The sequence below is a fragment of the Conger conger genome, chromosome 1 (assembly GCF_963514075.1).
Source record: "Conger conger chromosome 1, fConCon1.1, whole genome shotgun sequence".
Taxonomy (NCBI): Eukaryota; Metazoa; Chordata; class Actinopteri; order Anguilliformes; family Congridae; genus Conger; species Conger conger.
In genome coordinates this window covers 79783510-79800328 of record NC_083760.1, presented here as the reverse complement: position 1 = coordinate 79800328, position 16819 = coordinate 79783510, and the positions used below count along the sequence as shown (strand labels likewise).

At 52.8% G+C, this 16819-nt stretch overlaps 1 protein-coding gene across 1 annotated transcript; it reads left to right on the top strand.

Moving 5' to 3' along the window:
- The first annotated feature begins 449 nt into the window (after positions 1 to 449).
- znf526 (zinc finger protein 526) lies at positions 450 to 15336 on the top strand. The gene is made up of 9 exons (XM_061251409.1): positions 450 to 678; positions 2239 to 2871; positions 3364 to 3533; positions 4622 to 4723; positions 5296 to 5715; positions 5836 to 6113; positions 12920 to 13046; positions 13130 to 14626; positions 15031 to 15336. The coding sequence occupies exons 2-9, from the start codon at positions 2571 to 2573 to the stop codon at positions 15202 to 15204; spliced, it is 3069 nt and encodes a 1022-aa protein (XP_061107393.1). The 5' UTR covers positions 450 to 678; positions 2239 to 2570; the 3' UTR covers positions 15205 to 15336.
- Positions 15337 to 16819: the final 1483 nt, after the last annotated feature.

The window sequence follows — 16819 nt, the reverse complement described above, 5'->3', positions numbered from 1 at the left end:
CAGAGCAGATGAGTTTATCGAAATAATTACATTATCATAGCCTTATAGTCCCTTTGAACACTTTATATAAAGCAAGGTTATATACTTTATAAGCATCACTGTCAAACCTGATGCCATCAAATACAACTAGTCATATGTTTTTGTAGCAAGTCTCAAATAAACCAGCAGGCTGTTGTAACTTCCAAATTTGGCAACTCATATTTAGTGAGTTTACCCATATATGTACTGAATCTTTAGCGGACACTTGGGGATGTAAGAGGGAGTAATGTTCCTATATAGCTAGATTGTTGTTGTCAGAAATAGGCTACCGTTTATTGATCCTCATTCCTCCATGATCCTTACCGCCCCGAACTAGTAGCGACGTCAGGTGCAAAGCCTCTACCCGACCCGCACTATTTGACATTCAGAGTGACAGACCAATTGTCCAATCACCACTTTCTCCAGTCACACGGCGAAATCGTGAGGCGGGGCTGTGTGAAGACGGAGGCAGATCGGAAAGACTAACGATATGTTTCGGGCGCTTGAATGTATTTATATCGAGTTATTACGATGACCGGACAATCGGATTAATACCCAAGGTAAATTTGGATCTTCGCCGCGTGAAAAAGGTCTTCTTGCACCATCTGCGTGCAGTGACGACTTGTCGGCACGGGGGACTGTCCGACGACAGAAACAGAGGTAAGTGTGCGAGCGGGGAGAAGAGGGAAGGCCTGGGCCAGTCCTGGTAGACCTGCGGAGAAAAGTGGAGAGCGCCGCCTGACGACCACCCTGCACCGGGGAGCCGCTATCAGGAGAGAGCGGTGCGCTTGAGAAAATAAGGGAAATCTGAGAGAGCGCCGCCAACTGCTCGCCACAGGCTAACACACAGAAGTACAGAGAGAAATGGAGGGAGACAAAGTGGGGGAACAAGAAATGTGAAGTGTACAATCGGAATAATTTAATATCCGTCTGTAATATTTGCATCTAGATTGTAGATTGTTCTGTGCCGTTCGTACCATATATAACATCTAAATGGCAAAGTGCCACCATGATTTTTTGTGCATGCGTGTGCATAATTTCGCAGATTGTTCTTGCAGTCAGCTAGCTAGGGAATGCTAGCCGGCATTCGATCTACTGACAATATAGGCTACGTCCAGTGTAACGTTAGGTATTCTCTTTTAGGTCATATTTTAGTTCACCTGAATGATAAAACTATTAATAAGGAGAAAAATGGCCAATTCGCAAAAAAAGTACACGACTGTCCCTATTTAAATCTCATTTGGATATATGGCGCCACGTGCGTGTTGCCAGTACTGCACGCCTCCATAAATAATGTTATCCTCTTAATCTGGAAATTGTGGGGAATATAACAACAAAGTTTTAGTCTGGTTTTCAAACTCGATCCCAGGGGCCCCGTCTATGCAGAGTATTGTTCCAACCACAATTGTAATCCCAGATTGATTACAAGCGATTGATGTCTTGTTTTGAGGGAGTATCTACTCTCTTCATCCACATTATGTCTGTAATTGCTATGCATGCAATGAAGAATAACATGCCAACGTTCATATTGTGTTGTATTGCAAACAATTACATAAAATGAGGCCACATTTTTAAATGAACAAATGAAAGATTTATGTGAATCAACAGGCTCCCAATTACATTGCTGAACGCAGTTGCTTCAGTTCTTTGGAAAAATGTACAGTGTTAAAATTCTGGGATTGCTATTTTGGTTGGAAGGAAAGCCAGCATATTACATTGATGGCATTTGGCAGAGGCTCTTATCCAGAGTGACGTACAGTTGATTAGACTAAGCAGGAGACAGTCCTTCCCTGGAGCAATGCAGGGTTAAGGGCCTTGCTCAAGGACCCAACGGCTGCGTGGATCTTATTGTGGCTAGACTGGGGATCGAACCACCGACCTTGCGGTGCACCTTAACCACTACACTACAGGCTGCCCTATTATATGCAGGGGGCCCTCAGGGCCGAGTTTGGGAACCACTGGTGTATGTTTCAACTTAATTTACAGTGTTTTAAGCATTATCATCGTTATTGTGGAAGTCAGTAATGGCTTCTAGAAGGGGCGCAGAAGCCCTGAGAATTCTAAATCATATACCACTTGTATGAAATTAATCGCAGGAATAAAGGTGCGATTCTACTTGGCATGGTACACTTAAAATGATAGTGCTGATGCTGAAAATGAATTGGCATTTCAGTGACCGATTCAGAAGAGAAAATGTTGTTTTTGTTTTGCTTTGTGCAGGTTTCCCTTCACTCTGACCTCTGAGCCTGATAACGGTTCCTCAAAACGAAAATATCGGACTGTCGGGGGCGGAGCGGACAGAACCGGTATTTCTCTCTGGAAGAACAGCGGGCAGGCAGCCTCGCGCTATAATAGCGCAGGTTTCCACTCAGACAGGACGCGTGAATTTGTGAGCTGCCCTGTATCGTACGCAATAGGTCTCCCATCACTCAAGAATACACAGGCGCACCTATCCCTTGTGTCCCAAATGAGATTCGGCTATTGAACGCGGTCGCGACACCAACGCTGAGCACCCTGGTCTGACGGAGCCCCCCTGCCCAGCCGGAGCAGCCATGAGCGGCCAGCAGGAGGAAGCGGACGGGCTGTACGTGCAGCACCAGTACATGTGCAGCGAGTGCCACCAGCTCTTCAACACGCTGGAGGAGGTCCTGGTGCACCAGCAGAGCCACACGGGCCTGGAGGGCGAGGGCGAGGAGGCCGGGGCCGCCCAGCTGGAGCTCGCCGACGCCCAGGCCATGGGGGAGAGCCAGTACCAGTGCCTGGAGTGCGGGACGCTGCTCAGGACCCCCGAGGAGCTGCTCCTGCACCAGGAGCTGCACATGAGAGAGGCGGGGATGGAGGCCGAGCACCACGGTGAGGAGGGAGGAGGGAGGAGGGAGAGTTTGGTGGGTGGGGTGACGCAGAGAAATTGGCGGATATGTGCTTGTTTTCTTCCTTTTTTTTTTAAAGGGATTAAGTGGGATTACAGAAGCTAAATTCTGTCAGCAGGACAGGAGGGCTCACGTGGAAATGAGTTATGGGTCAGCCTCGCTCTTGTGCCTACAAGTATACTCCCCCCCCCCCCCCCCCCCCCCCCCCACTGTTATTGATGCATGGAAGGGCTTACCAGGACTTGTAGTGGAAGCATGTAGAGGCACTTTCAAAAGAGTGAGCATATCAGTGTTCAAAGCCAAGCTTGACTTTGTGCTAGATTACTGCTAGAGTCCGCAAAAAAAACCCCAAACAATTGTAAAAGACACACCCTGTGCTAGACGCTCGCCGAGAGGTGGAAGAACCTGAAGATGGAAGGTTCTAGAGGGGCAGATGTGCGGACGCAGAGGGACTAATCTGCCCGGTGTGTTTCAGAGCTGTGTGAGGTGGTGGAGTCCAGCGAAACCATGACCGCGCCCCAGCTGTCCGGGCAGATACAGTACCAGTGTCTGGAGTGCCTGGCTCTGTTCGACACCCCGGAAGTGTGGCTGGCACACAGGCAGACGCACAACAAGAGCAGCACACACAACACGCTGTCTGACACGGTGAGTTTTAGCCGATTCAGCCCTCCTCCGTGTTCCCGTTCAGAAACCCATTACCATGGCGGCATTTTCATCGGAGTGACTCAAGGCAGGTGCAGAGTTCCGAAGTGAAAGTATGTTCTTGTGTTCCTGAAGCCCTGTCTTGTTGTGTTCCTGAAGCCCTGTCTTGCTGTGTTCCTGAAGCCCTGTCTTGCTGTGTTCCTGAAGCCCTGTCTTGTTGTGTTCCTGAAGCCCTGTCTTGTTGTGTTCCTGAAGCCCTGTCTTGTTGTGTTCCTGAAGCCCTGTCTTGTTGTGTTCCTGAAGCCCTGTCTTGCTGTGTTCCTGAAGCCATGTCTTGCTGTGTTCCTGAAGCCCTGTCTTGCTGTGTTCCTGAAGCCCTGTCTTGCTGTGTTCCTGAAGCCCTGTCTTGTTGTGTTCCTGAAGCCCTGTCTTGCTGTGTTCCTGAAGCCCTGTCTTGCTGTGTTCCTGAAGCCCTGTCTTGCTGTGTTCCTGAAGCCCTGTCTTGTTGTGTTCCTGAAGCCCTGTCTTGTTGTGTTCCTGAAGCCCTGTCTTGTTGTGTTCCTGAAGCCCTGTCTTGTTGTGTTCCTGAAGCCCTGTCTTGTTGTGTTCCTGAAGCCCTGTCTTGCTGTGTTCCTGAAGCCCTGTCTTGCTGTGTTCCTGAAGCCCTGTCTTGTTGTGTTCCTGAAGCCCTATCTTGTTGTGTTCCTGAAGCCCTGTCTTGTGTTCCTGAAGCCCTGTCTTGTTGTGTTCCTGAAGCCCTGTCTTGTTGTGTTCCTGAAGCCCTGTCTTGTTGTGTTCCTGAAGCCCTGTCTTGTTGTGTTCCTGAAGCCCTGTCTTGCTGTGTTCCTGAAGCCCTGTCTTGCTGTGTTCCTGAAGCCCTGTCTTGTTGTGTTCCTGAAGCCCTGTCTTGTTGTGTTCCTGAAGCCCTGTCTTGTTGTGTTCCTGAAGCCCTGTCTTGTTGTGTTCCTGAAGCCCTGTCTTGTTGTGTTCCTGAAGCCCTGTCTTGTTGTGTTCCTGAAGCCCTGTCTTGTTGTGTTCCTGAAGCCCTGTCTTGTTGTGTTGCTGAAGCCCTGTCTTGCTGTGTTCCTCAGGAGTTTGTGTTACAGGCTGATGGCTCAGTTACCCCGTTAGTCAGCGTTCAGAACCTGGTTCTGAGTGAGCAGCGGGCCGGGGAGATTCTCACCTTGGCTCAGGTACTGACCCACCAGCGTGAACATTTTTAACTGCCAATGGAAGTCCTGCCAATCATTCACACTTCCTTTTCAACACATTCTTACATCTAATGCATGATGGCATATTTCAACACAGCAATTACACTGTGAATGTTTCAAATGGGTGTGCTGCCAATAAATTCATAAAATCACATATATTCCCTCAAAATTGTAACTAAATGTAAAATATTTGACCTAGGAAACCTCTAGGACCTGGAAGTTTTGTTTTGTTGCATCCTAAGTATGACTTTTGACCATGAGTACCCAAGGTTTTTTTCGTTTGTTTGTTGAATACATTACTTTTGTGCATGCAGATATTTAAGAGCTATTTTGAGAGAAAAGCACACTGCAAAATGAGAAACGCAGGAACACTGTGATGGACAGTAACATAGTTTCCATAGTGAACGGTTTCGATCATGTCTGAGATCCTGTCTCGGGCCAGTTGCAGAGCGTTCTTACACAGGACCAGACCCTGCAGAGACAGCGTCTTAAGCGTACTCTGAATGGACGTCGCAGGCGTGTGTGATGACCATCCCTCCCTCGTCCTCTCTCAGGTTTTGGCGGCGCAGCAGCAGGTCAGCCCCCTGCCCCCCACGCCCTCCCGGGGGACCCTGCTGCACTCCCCGTCCCCCCTGCCGGGCTCCGCCACCCTGCGGCTGCAGATCTGCTCCGCCCAGGCGCTGGCCGACGGCTCCACGGGGCAGGGCCTCCGGCGGGCCAAGCTGCTCCCGCCGCTGCTGCCCGCCTGCTCCCCGCTGGAGTCCGGAGCGGGGAGGCCCGGGGAGGAGGTGTGCCTGGAGGTGGGAGGCCCGGGGAAGGAGGCGCAGGAGGGGGAAGAGGACACGGGCGAGGTGGTGATCATACACCCCTACGAGTGCTCCGAGTGCGCCCTGCTCTTCCAGACGCCCGAGGACTTCCTGCAGCACCAGGGCGAGCACTTCCTGGCCCAGGACAAGGAGAGCGGGGAGGAGGGGGTGATGGAGGGGGCGGAGGACGAGGAGGAGGAGGTGGTGGAGGAGGCGAGGCCCGAGGAGAACGGGGGCACGCAGGAGGACCGGCACCACGGGGCCCCGGTCGTCTCCCACCGCCGGCAGCACAGCGCCTTCCTCCCGCCCCGGCCCCGCCCGGCCCCGCCGCCGCCCCTCTCCCTGCAGTGCGCCGAGTGCCAGCGCACCTTCACCTCGGCCAATCGGCTGTCGGCGCACCGGCGCGTGCACGAGCACGGCACCCACGAGTGCCCCGAGTGCGACAAGGTGTTCAAGAAGCCGGCGTCGCTGCAGACGCACATGCGCACGCACTCGGGCGAGGCCCGCTACCTCTGCATGGACTGCGGCCACGGCTTCACCACCGAGATGACCCTCATCATACACAGGTACTGTCAGACCCTCATCATACACAGGTACTGTCAGACCCTCATCATACACAGGTACTGTCAGACCCTCATCATACACAGGTACTGTCAGACCCTCATCATACACAGGTACCGTCAGACCCTCATCATACACAGGTACTGTCAGACCCTCATCATACACAGGTACTGTCAGACCCTCATCATACACAGGTACTGTCAGACCCTCATCATACACAGGTACTGTCAGACCCTCATCATACACAGGTACCGTCAGACCCTCATCATACACAGGTACCGTCAGACCCTCATCATACACAGGTACTGTCAGACCCTCATCATACACAGGTACTGTCAGACCCTCATCATACACAGGTACCGTCAGACCCTCATCATACACAGGTACCGTCAGACCCTCATCATACACAGGTACTGTCAGACCCTCATCATACACAGGTACCGTCAGACCCTCATCATACACAGGTACCGTCAGACCCTCATCATACACAGGTACCGTCAGACCCTCATCATACACAGGTACCGTCAGACCCTCATCATACACAGGTACCGTCAGACCCTCATCATACACAGGTACCGTCAGACCCTCATCATACACAGGTACCGTCAGACCCTCATCATACACAGGTACCGTCAGACCCTCATCATACACAGGTACCGTCAGACCCTCATCATACACAGGTACTGTCAGACCCTCATCATACACAGGTACCGTCAGACCCTCATCATACACAGGTACTGTCAGACCCTCATCATACACAGGTACTGTCAGACCCTCATCATACACAGGTACCGTCAGGCCCTCATCATACACAGGTACTGTCAGACCCTCATCATACACAGGTACTGTCAGACCCTCATCATACACAGGTACCGTCAGACCCTCATCATACACAGGTACCGTCAGACCCTCATCATACACAGGTACCGTCAGACCCTCATCATACACAGGTACTGTCAGACCCTCATCATACACAGGTACTGTCAGACCCTCATCATACACAGGTACCGTCAGACCCTCATCATACACAGGTACCGTCAGACCCTCATCATACACAGGTACCATCAGACCCTCATCATACACAGGTACCGTCAGAGCCAGACCCTCATCATACACAGGTACCATCAGACCCTCATCATACACAGGTACCGTCAGAGCCAGACCCTCATCATACACAGGTACCATCAGACCCTCATCATACACAGGTACCGTCAGAGCCAGACCCTCATCATACACAGGTACCATCAGACCCTCATCATACACAGGTACCGTCAGAGCCAGACCCTCATCATACACAGGTACCGTCAGACCCTCATCATACACAGGTACTGTCAGACCCTCATCATACACAGGTACTGTCAGACCCTCATCATACACAGGTACTGTCAGACCCTCATCATACACAGGTACTGTCAGACCCTCATCATACACAGGTACCGTCAGACCCTCATCATACACAGGTACTGTCAGACCCTCATCATACACAGGTACCGTCAGACCCTCATCATACACAGGTACCGTCAGACCCTCATCATACACAGGTACCGTCAGACCCTCATCATACACAGGTACCGTCAGACCCTCATCATACACAGGTACTGTCAGACCCTCATCATACACAGGTACCGTCAGAACCAGACCCTCATCATACACAGGTACCGTCAGACCCTCATCATACACAGGTACCGTCAGACCCTCATCATACACAGGTACCGTCAGACCCTCATCATACACAGGTACCGTCAGACCCTCATCATACACAGGTACTGTCAGACCCTCATCATACACAGGTACTGTCAGACCCTCATCATACACAGGTACCGTCAGACCCTCATCATACACAGGTACCGTCAGACCCTCATCATACACAGGTACCGTCAGACCCTCATCATACACAGGTACCGTCAGACCCTCATCATACACAGGTACCGTCAGACCCTCATCATACACAGGTACCGTCAGACCCTCATCATACACAGGTACCGTCAGACCCTCATCATACACAGGTACTGTCAGACCCTCATCATACACAGGTACCGTCAGACCCTCATCATACACAGGTACTGTCAGACCCTCATCATACACAGGTACTGTCAGACCCTCATCATACACAGGTACCGTCAGGCCCTCATCATACACAGGTACTGTCAGACCCTCATCATACACAGGTACTGTCAGACCCTCATCATACACAGGTACCGTCAGACCCTCATCATACACAGGTACCGTCAGACCCTCATCATACACAGGTACCGTCAGACCCTCATCATACACAGGTACCGTCAGACCCTCATCATACACAGGTACCGTCAGACCCTCATCATACACAGGTACCATCAGACCCTCATCATACACAGGTACTGTCAGACCCTCATCATACACAGGTACCGTCAGACCCTCATCATACACAGGTACCGTCAGACCCTCATCATACACAGGTACCATCAGACCCTCATCATACACAGGTACCGTCAGAGCCAGACCCTCATCATACACAGGTACCATCAGACCCTCATCATACACAGGTACCGTCAGAGCCAGACCCTCATCATACACAGGTACCATCAGACCCTCATCATACACAGGTACCGTCAGAGCCAGACCCTCATCATACACAGGTACCATCAGACCCTCATCATACACAGGTACCGTCAGAGCCAGACCCTCATCATACACAGGTACCGTCAGACCCTCATCATACACAGGTACTGTCAGACCCTCATCATACACAGGTACTGTCAGACCCTCATCATACACAGGTACTGTCAGACCCTCATCATACACAGGTACTGTCAGACCCTCATCATACACAGGTACCGTCAGACCCTCATCATACACAGGTACTGTCAGACCCTCATCATACACAGGTACTGTCAGACCCTCATCATACACAGGTACCGTCAGAGCCAGACCCTCATCATACACAGGTACCATCAGACCCTCATCATACACAGGTACCGTCAGAGCCAGACCCTCATCATACACAGGTACCATCAGACCCTCATCATACACAGGTACCGTCAGAGCCAGACCCTCATCATACACAGGTACCATCAGACCCTCATCATACACAGGTACCGTCAGAGCCAGACCCTCATCATACACAGGTACCGTCAGACCCTCATCATACACAGGTACTGTCAGACCCTCATCATACACAGGTACTGTCAGACCCTCATCATACACAGGTACTGTCAGACCCTCATCATACACAGGTACTGTCAGACCCTCATCATACACAGGTACCGTCAGACCCTCATCATACACAGGTACTGTCAGACCCTCATCATACACAGGTACTGTCAGACCCTCATCATACACAGGTACTGTCAGACCCTCATCATACACAGGTACTGTCAGACCCTCATCATACACAGGTACTGTCAGACCCTCATCATACACAGGTACCGTCAGACCCTCATCATACACAGGTACTGTCAGACCCTCATCATACACAGGTACTGTCAGACCCTCATCATACACAGGTACCGTCAGACCCTCATCATACACAGGTACCGTCAGACCCTCATCATACACAGGTACCGTCAGACCCTCATCATACACAGGTACCGTCAGACCCTCATCATACACAGGTACTGTCAGACCCTCATCATACACAGGTACCGTCAGAACCAGACCCTCATCATACACAGGTACCGTCAGACCCTCATCATACACAGGTACTGTCAGAGCCTCATCATACACAGGTACTGTCAGACCCTCATCATACACAGGTACCGTCAGACCCTCATCATACACAGGTACTGTCAGACCCTCATCATACACAGGTACTGTCAGACCCTCATCATACACAGGTACCGTCAGACCCTCATCATACACAGGTACTGTCAGACCCTCATCATACACAGGTACTGTCAGACCCTCATCATACACAGGTACCGTCAGACCCTCATCATACACAGGTACCGTCAGACCCTCATCATACACAGGTACCGTCAGAACCAGACCCTCATCATACACAGGTACCGTCAGAACCAGACCCTCATCATACACAGGTACCGTCAGACCCTCATCATACACAGGTACCGTCAGACCCTCATCATACACAGGTACCGTCAGACCCTCATCATACACAGGTACCGTCAGACCCTCATCATACACAGGTACCGTCAGACCGTCATCATACACAGGTACCGTCAGACCCTCATCATACACAGGTACCGTCAGAGCCAAACCCTCATCATACACAGGTACTGTCAGACCCTCATCATACACAGGTACCGTCAGAACCAGACCCTCATCATACACAGGTACCGTCAGACCCTCATCATACACAGGTACCGTCAGAACCAGACCCTCATCATACACAGGTACCGTCAGACCCTCATCATACACAGGTACCGTCAGACCCTCATCATACACAGGTACCGTCAGACCCTCATCATACACAGGTACCGTCAGACCCTCATCATACACAGGTACCATCAGACCCTCATCATACACAGGTACCGTCAGACCCTCATCATACACAGGTACCATCAGACCCTCATCATACACAGGTACCGTCAGACCCTCATCATACACAGGTACCGTCAGAACCAGAACCTCATCATACACAGGTACCGTCAGAACCAGAACCTCATCATACACAGGTACCGTCAGAACCATCATACACATACGCATCATACACAGGTACCGTCAGACCCTCATCATACACAGGTACCGTCAGAACCAGAACCGCTTCATACACAGGTACCGTCAGAACCAGACCTTCATCTTACACAGGTACCGTCAGAACCTCATCATACACAGGTACCGTCAGAACCTCATCATACACAGGTACCGTCAGACCCTCATCATACACAGGTACCATCAGACCCTCATCATACACAGGTACTGTCAGAGCCAGAACCTCATCATACACAGGTACCATCAGAACCAGACCCTCATCATACACAGGTACCGTCAGAGCCTCATCATACACAGGTACCGTCAGACCCTCATCATACACAGGTACCATCAGAACCAGACCCTCATCATACACAGGTACCGTCAGAGCCAGACCCTCATCATACACAGGTACCGTCAGAAACTCATCATACACAGGTACCCTCAGAGCCAGACCCTCATCATACACAGGTACCATCAGAACCTCATCATACACAGGTACCGTCAGAGCCAGACCCTCATCATACACAGGTACCGTCAGAACCATCATACACATACGCATCATACACAGGTACCATCAGAACCTCATCATACACGGGTACCATCAGAACCTCATCATACACGGGTACCATCAGGGCCAGGGCACCCTGGTGTGCCCTCCCAGTACTCATACAGACCCTAGTCATACACAGGTCTCTCTTTAACAAGGCATTTTTCGCACCGTTCTCTGCAAACGCTAGATACAGTTGTGCATGAAAGTCCCAAAAGATCAGCAGTTTCTGAGACAGTCAAACCACCCTGCCTAAGTCACTTGGATCACATTTCTTCCCCATTCTGACATTTGGTCTGAAAAACAACTGAATATTTGCATTAACAAGCTGATGCACAGGTCTACGTAATAATGTGGTCACTGAGCGTACAGTAATAATATAATAAGCCACGCTCAGCATAATTCAGCAGCTAGCTCACCTGCTCTCATATGAACGCATGTTACACTGGCAGGATGGTGCAGTAGACTACAGTATATAAAAGGACCTGCGTTCATATTTCCCTACAGATGGGAACTGACTTTAAGTTGTTGATACTACGGTGTTTTCTCACTAGACAGATCCTAGCTTTGGGATAAGTGAGCAGAAATGTTTTTGTTATGATGTCATGTTATGCATATTTTCTAAGTGACCACATGATGTGCTCATTTGCAGTCCAAATCCTGGGAAGTGAAGGGCTTGTGCTCATTGGATTCTGAACTGTTTAGACTACAGTGCCAAGAGTAGTTACACTAGCTGAATACACTTTACCCAGACAGAGGGTAAAGTGGAGTCTCTTCAAGGTCCGTATTCCAAGCAGTCTTTTTAAATGTTTGAATAAATATGATGTCAATTCCACTGGCAGCAAAGTAAATACATTTGCTGGTGGTACTAAGAACCATTTGGAGGTTTTAAAATAAAAGACGTGAGTAAGGTTTGGACATGTGCGGACAGCTGGTAAACAGAATGAAACGGTACTTTAGGTGCAGTTCACCAGATCGCGTGTTGGCTGATCAGATGGAGCGGGAGCCTGTTTTATAATTCTCCCGAACGTGCTCATGATTGTTATTTATAATGAAATGCCGCCTGATTAAAGCCAGCCTCACTCATTAGCACATCAAGTTATTTTCTGCTTGATTACATGTAATGCAGTAACTGCGTAATGCACTGTGCAGGAAAGCATTGTGGCTCTAAAGGGGAAAATATCTATTATCTCTCATCTCTTTGGAGTGCTTTCATGTTCATCATTCTCCTCTGTTCGTTCTCACCCAGGGCAGGCATGATCCAAATATTCTGTAGCTTTTTACACTCATTTTTATACAACTGGGTCTTGATTTATTTTTTTACATGGCTTATCTTCTCTCCCATTTTCCCTCTCTCCCTTTTTCTTTCTCTCTCTGTCTCTCGTTTGTCTCCGTTTCCTTCTCACTCTTGCTTGCTCTCTCATTTCGGTCTCCCTCTCACTCTCACTCTTTCTCTCACTCACACTCTCTCTCTTTCTCTCACTCTCTCTCTCACTCACACTCACTCACATTCTCTCTCTCACTCTCTCTCTCTCTCACACTCACTCACATTCTCTCTCTCTCTCTCTCTCTCTCTCTCTCTCTCTCTCTCTCTCTCTCTCTCTCTCCCCCTCTCTCTCTCTCTCTCTGTAGAAAGTCCCACACGGCTGAGCCCCTCCACAGGTGTCAGTTCTGTGCCAAGACGTTCACCAACATGACCAAGTTCCTGTACCACCGGCGCACCCACACCGCCCGCAACCCCCTGGCCCCCATCACCATGGTAACCGCCCGCCCCCGGCCCCGACGCACGGCTCCGTAACGCCCGCCCGTCACGGTGACACGCCCTGTTCTGCTCCCCCGCAGGTTCCGGCCGCCCCCCACCTCAGCATCCTGCAGCGGGCCAAGGAGCGGGAGGAGGCCAGCGTGAGGGAGAGGGAGGCCCCCACGAGCGCAGCCGTCCCCCCCGGCCAGGAGCCGCGCGGCAGCCCCGGGGGGTCAGAGCCGGGCGGGGCGCTCCCTCAGCCCGGGGGAGAGAACGGGCTGGACGCGGAGCACGGGCGGGAGACGCACGGCGGGGAGGACGCCGCGATGGACACCTCCTCCGCGCCTCCCGCCCCCGCGGACGCCTCCTCCGGCCCCGCGGAGCGCGCGGCGGCCCCCAGGGGCCAGGCCTTCCCCTGCCCGTCCTGCAGCAAGGCCTTCCCCTCCCAGCTGTGCCTGGTGCGGCACCGGCGCACGGTGCACGTGAGCGAACGGCGCTTCAAGTGCGGCGTGTGCGGGAAGCCCTTCAAGAAGCAGATCCACGTGCGCAACCACCTGCGCGTGCACACGGGCGAGCGGCCCTTCCAGTGCAGCGACTGCGGCAAGACCTTCTCCTCGCTGGCCAACCTGTCGCGCCACGGCCTGACGCACTCGGGCCTGCGGCCGTACCGCTGCGACGTCTGCCACAAGGCCTTCACGCAGTCCTCCAACCTGCGGCAGCACCGGCTCATGCACGCCAACCCCGCGCCCTTCCCCTGCCCCGACTGCCCCGCCGCCTTCCTGCGCCCCGCCAAGCTGGCCGCCCACCGCTACGTGCAGCACCCGGGCTCCCCCGCGCCCTTCCCCTGCCCGCGCTGCCCCGAGGGCTTCCTCCGCAAACGCCAGAGGGACCGGCACTGCCTGGAGGCCCACCCGGAGACGGACGGCGACGCCCCGGCGACCGGCGCCGAGTCGTCCGCCCCCCCGGCGACCGCCGAGGCCGCGCCCCCCTCGGGCCTGGAGGGCGGGACCCCCGGGGACGGCCCCGCCCTCCCGCCCCGCGCGGGCCCGGAGTGCTCCGTGTGCGGCAAGCGGCTGAACTCGGCCGCCAACCTGCGGCTGCACCAGCTGAGCCACGGCCGCCGACGTGCGGGCGGGCCCCCGGGGGCCCGGGCCAAGGGCCACCAGTGCCCCGTGTGCGGGAAGCTGTTCGTGTCGTCCTCCGGCGTGGTGCTGCACCAGCGCGTGCACACGGGCGAGCGGCCCTTCCCCTGCGCGCAGTGCGGCAAGCGCTTCCGGCAGAACACGCACCTGCGGGAGCACCTGCGCACGCACTCGGGCGAGAGGCCCTTCCGCTGCGAGCTGTGCGGGAAGGGCTTCGTGCAGAGCATGCACCTGGCCGAGCACCGCCGCACGCACACCGGGGAGCGCCCGCACGCCTGCGCCGTGTGCGGCAAGGCCTTCAAGACCTTCTCCAACCTGCGCAGCCACCGCAAGACCCACGCCCGCGCCCCGCCCGAGGAGGCCGCCGCCGCCCTGGCCCTGACGGACGCCGCCGCCGCGGTGCCCGCCCTCTGCCAGCAGGGGGAGCCGCAGCTCATCCAGATACAGACGCAGCAGGTACGCCGGGCGCCTTCGCGTGTGATAAACGCGCCTTTGTGATAAGCGCGCCTTTATTTGTGACGCTTTGCACCTTTATTTGTGGGTACCTGTGTGGATGTGTCTGGGTGTAATGAGTTCTGCTTTCCTGCGGTAAATGTCGTCTATTTCTGTGTACGTGTGAAGCACTGCTAGTACATTTGTGTACGTGTTGCCGTAGTATCGGTTCCCGCTCTGTTCCTTCGGGGCTTCACTGTTGCCGGCGGTTTTGAGCGTACCCAGGCGCACTGTACAGCGAGTGGCAGTGCAGCTGGTTTCCTCTCTCCGCCGTGAGGCGCTCTGAGACGCAGGTTAGCGAGTGAGGGGAATAGAAGTGCTCTCTCAGCGAGACGCGTTCACTTATCCTCCCGCCTCCCCTCTCCCAGGGTCAGAACACGCCCACCATCATGTGCAACGAGTTCGGGGAGACCATCGCCATCATCGAGACCAGCGAGGGCGGCGCCCTGCCCCTGGCCGAGGCCATCGAGATCTACCAGACCGCCCTGGAGAACAGCCTGGGCCTGGACTCCATCACCGTGGACAGCCTGCAGCTCCTCTGAGAGAGGCGGGAGGGGGGATAATATCACATCGGATCAAGGGATCATCTAGGGAGGAGGACATTAAAGACGTTGGCCCTTTAAGACTTCAGGAACGAGGCGCACAGACGGGCGACCTCACCCTCGGGTGGACATTCGAACAGACGCGGACCCTAACTGACAGCCCGGCCGCAAGGCCTGTTGGCGCGTCTCTCCAGTTACGCTCGTACTTGACGGCTTCACGGCTTGTACAGGAATGTTTTGTTTTTTTTCTTTCTTTTTTTGTAAATGTGATTTTTACTTTCAACAATTAACTAATCCTTTCAGTGTAAATAAACATGGGAGTTGAGTTTGATAACACTGTGACTTGGGCTTTGTGTGCTTGGGGTGACTGAGACACAGGGTGTCTGGGGAGGGAGGGGGGGGATTTTGGAAGGTTCTGATCCGCAGATCCGAGATGACAGGGTTCCAATGAGATCCTCAAATATTTTCATCCTGAGATGTGGGTTTTAGTGCACCGATGACCTGTATCTGAAAAAGGTATCTGATGAGCTGCTGGCTTTACAGTGGCTGGTACAGGGGCATTGTGGGATTTGTAGTCTCGGCAAGAAAATGCTATGCGAATGTACTCCCAAGGCAGCTTTTCTACAGTGATGTTATTTCTGTTTGTGTCGGAATCGACCGTTTCCATTCCTAACTATAAAATGCAGATAGACAGTAGTTGTCCTGGTTGTTCAGGGGAGTTCTCAAACCTCATTTGGTCCCGCTACAACGCATTGGCCGGTGGCAGCCGAGGACGTTGCTGCCCCTGCGGGATTGAGGTTTCAGAGTCGTGTGGCCTTCGCGGTTGCGGATGGGCGTGATGGGCGGCCTGTAGCGTGGTGGTTAAGGTACATGACTGGGACCCACAAGGTCGGTGGTTCGATCCCCGGCGTAGCCACAATAAGATCCGCACAGCCGTTGGGCCCTTGGGCAAGGCCCTTAACCCTGCATTGCTCCAGGGGAGGATTGTCTCCTGCTTAGTCTAATCAACTGTACGTCGCTCTGGATAAGAGCGTCTGCCAAAAAATGCCATTAACGTAACGTAACGTGATCATTCTGAGGTTCTTCAGACAGCAGGAGCGCTACAGCAGCTGGTCATGCACGTGACTGCTTATCAGTGAGTGAAAATGTCATGAAATAACCGGAGGCATTGGTTGCGTAGTCCGAGAAAGAAGGAAGAACGACGGATACTTACATGGATTAGTTCATTCCAAATAAATATTAAATTGGCCAGTTAGATTGTACAGCTTTGCTTACCATTTGTCGACCAGTTTAAACAGGAATGTTTTGGCTTGTGATTTGTGAGCTGTGAGATGTATAAGAAAAGGAGGCAGCTTCCTCTCACCGGTTCCACGGACTCCTGTGGGAGCTCTCAATGGCACTTGAAGCCGGTTCATGGAGGCTGCCATGTTTGTCCACTGGGATTTTTTTTGGGCACCAGAGCGTGCACACTGGGTACCTAAATGTGAATGCATGACTATGACTGAAAAAAACATGTTCTCTGGAGATTAATTAGTCCATTGTGAAGAAAGTTTTAAATTTAAAAAACTACTGTCCAAAATAGTATAATTTCACCAGGGCAAATTCACTTCAGTGG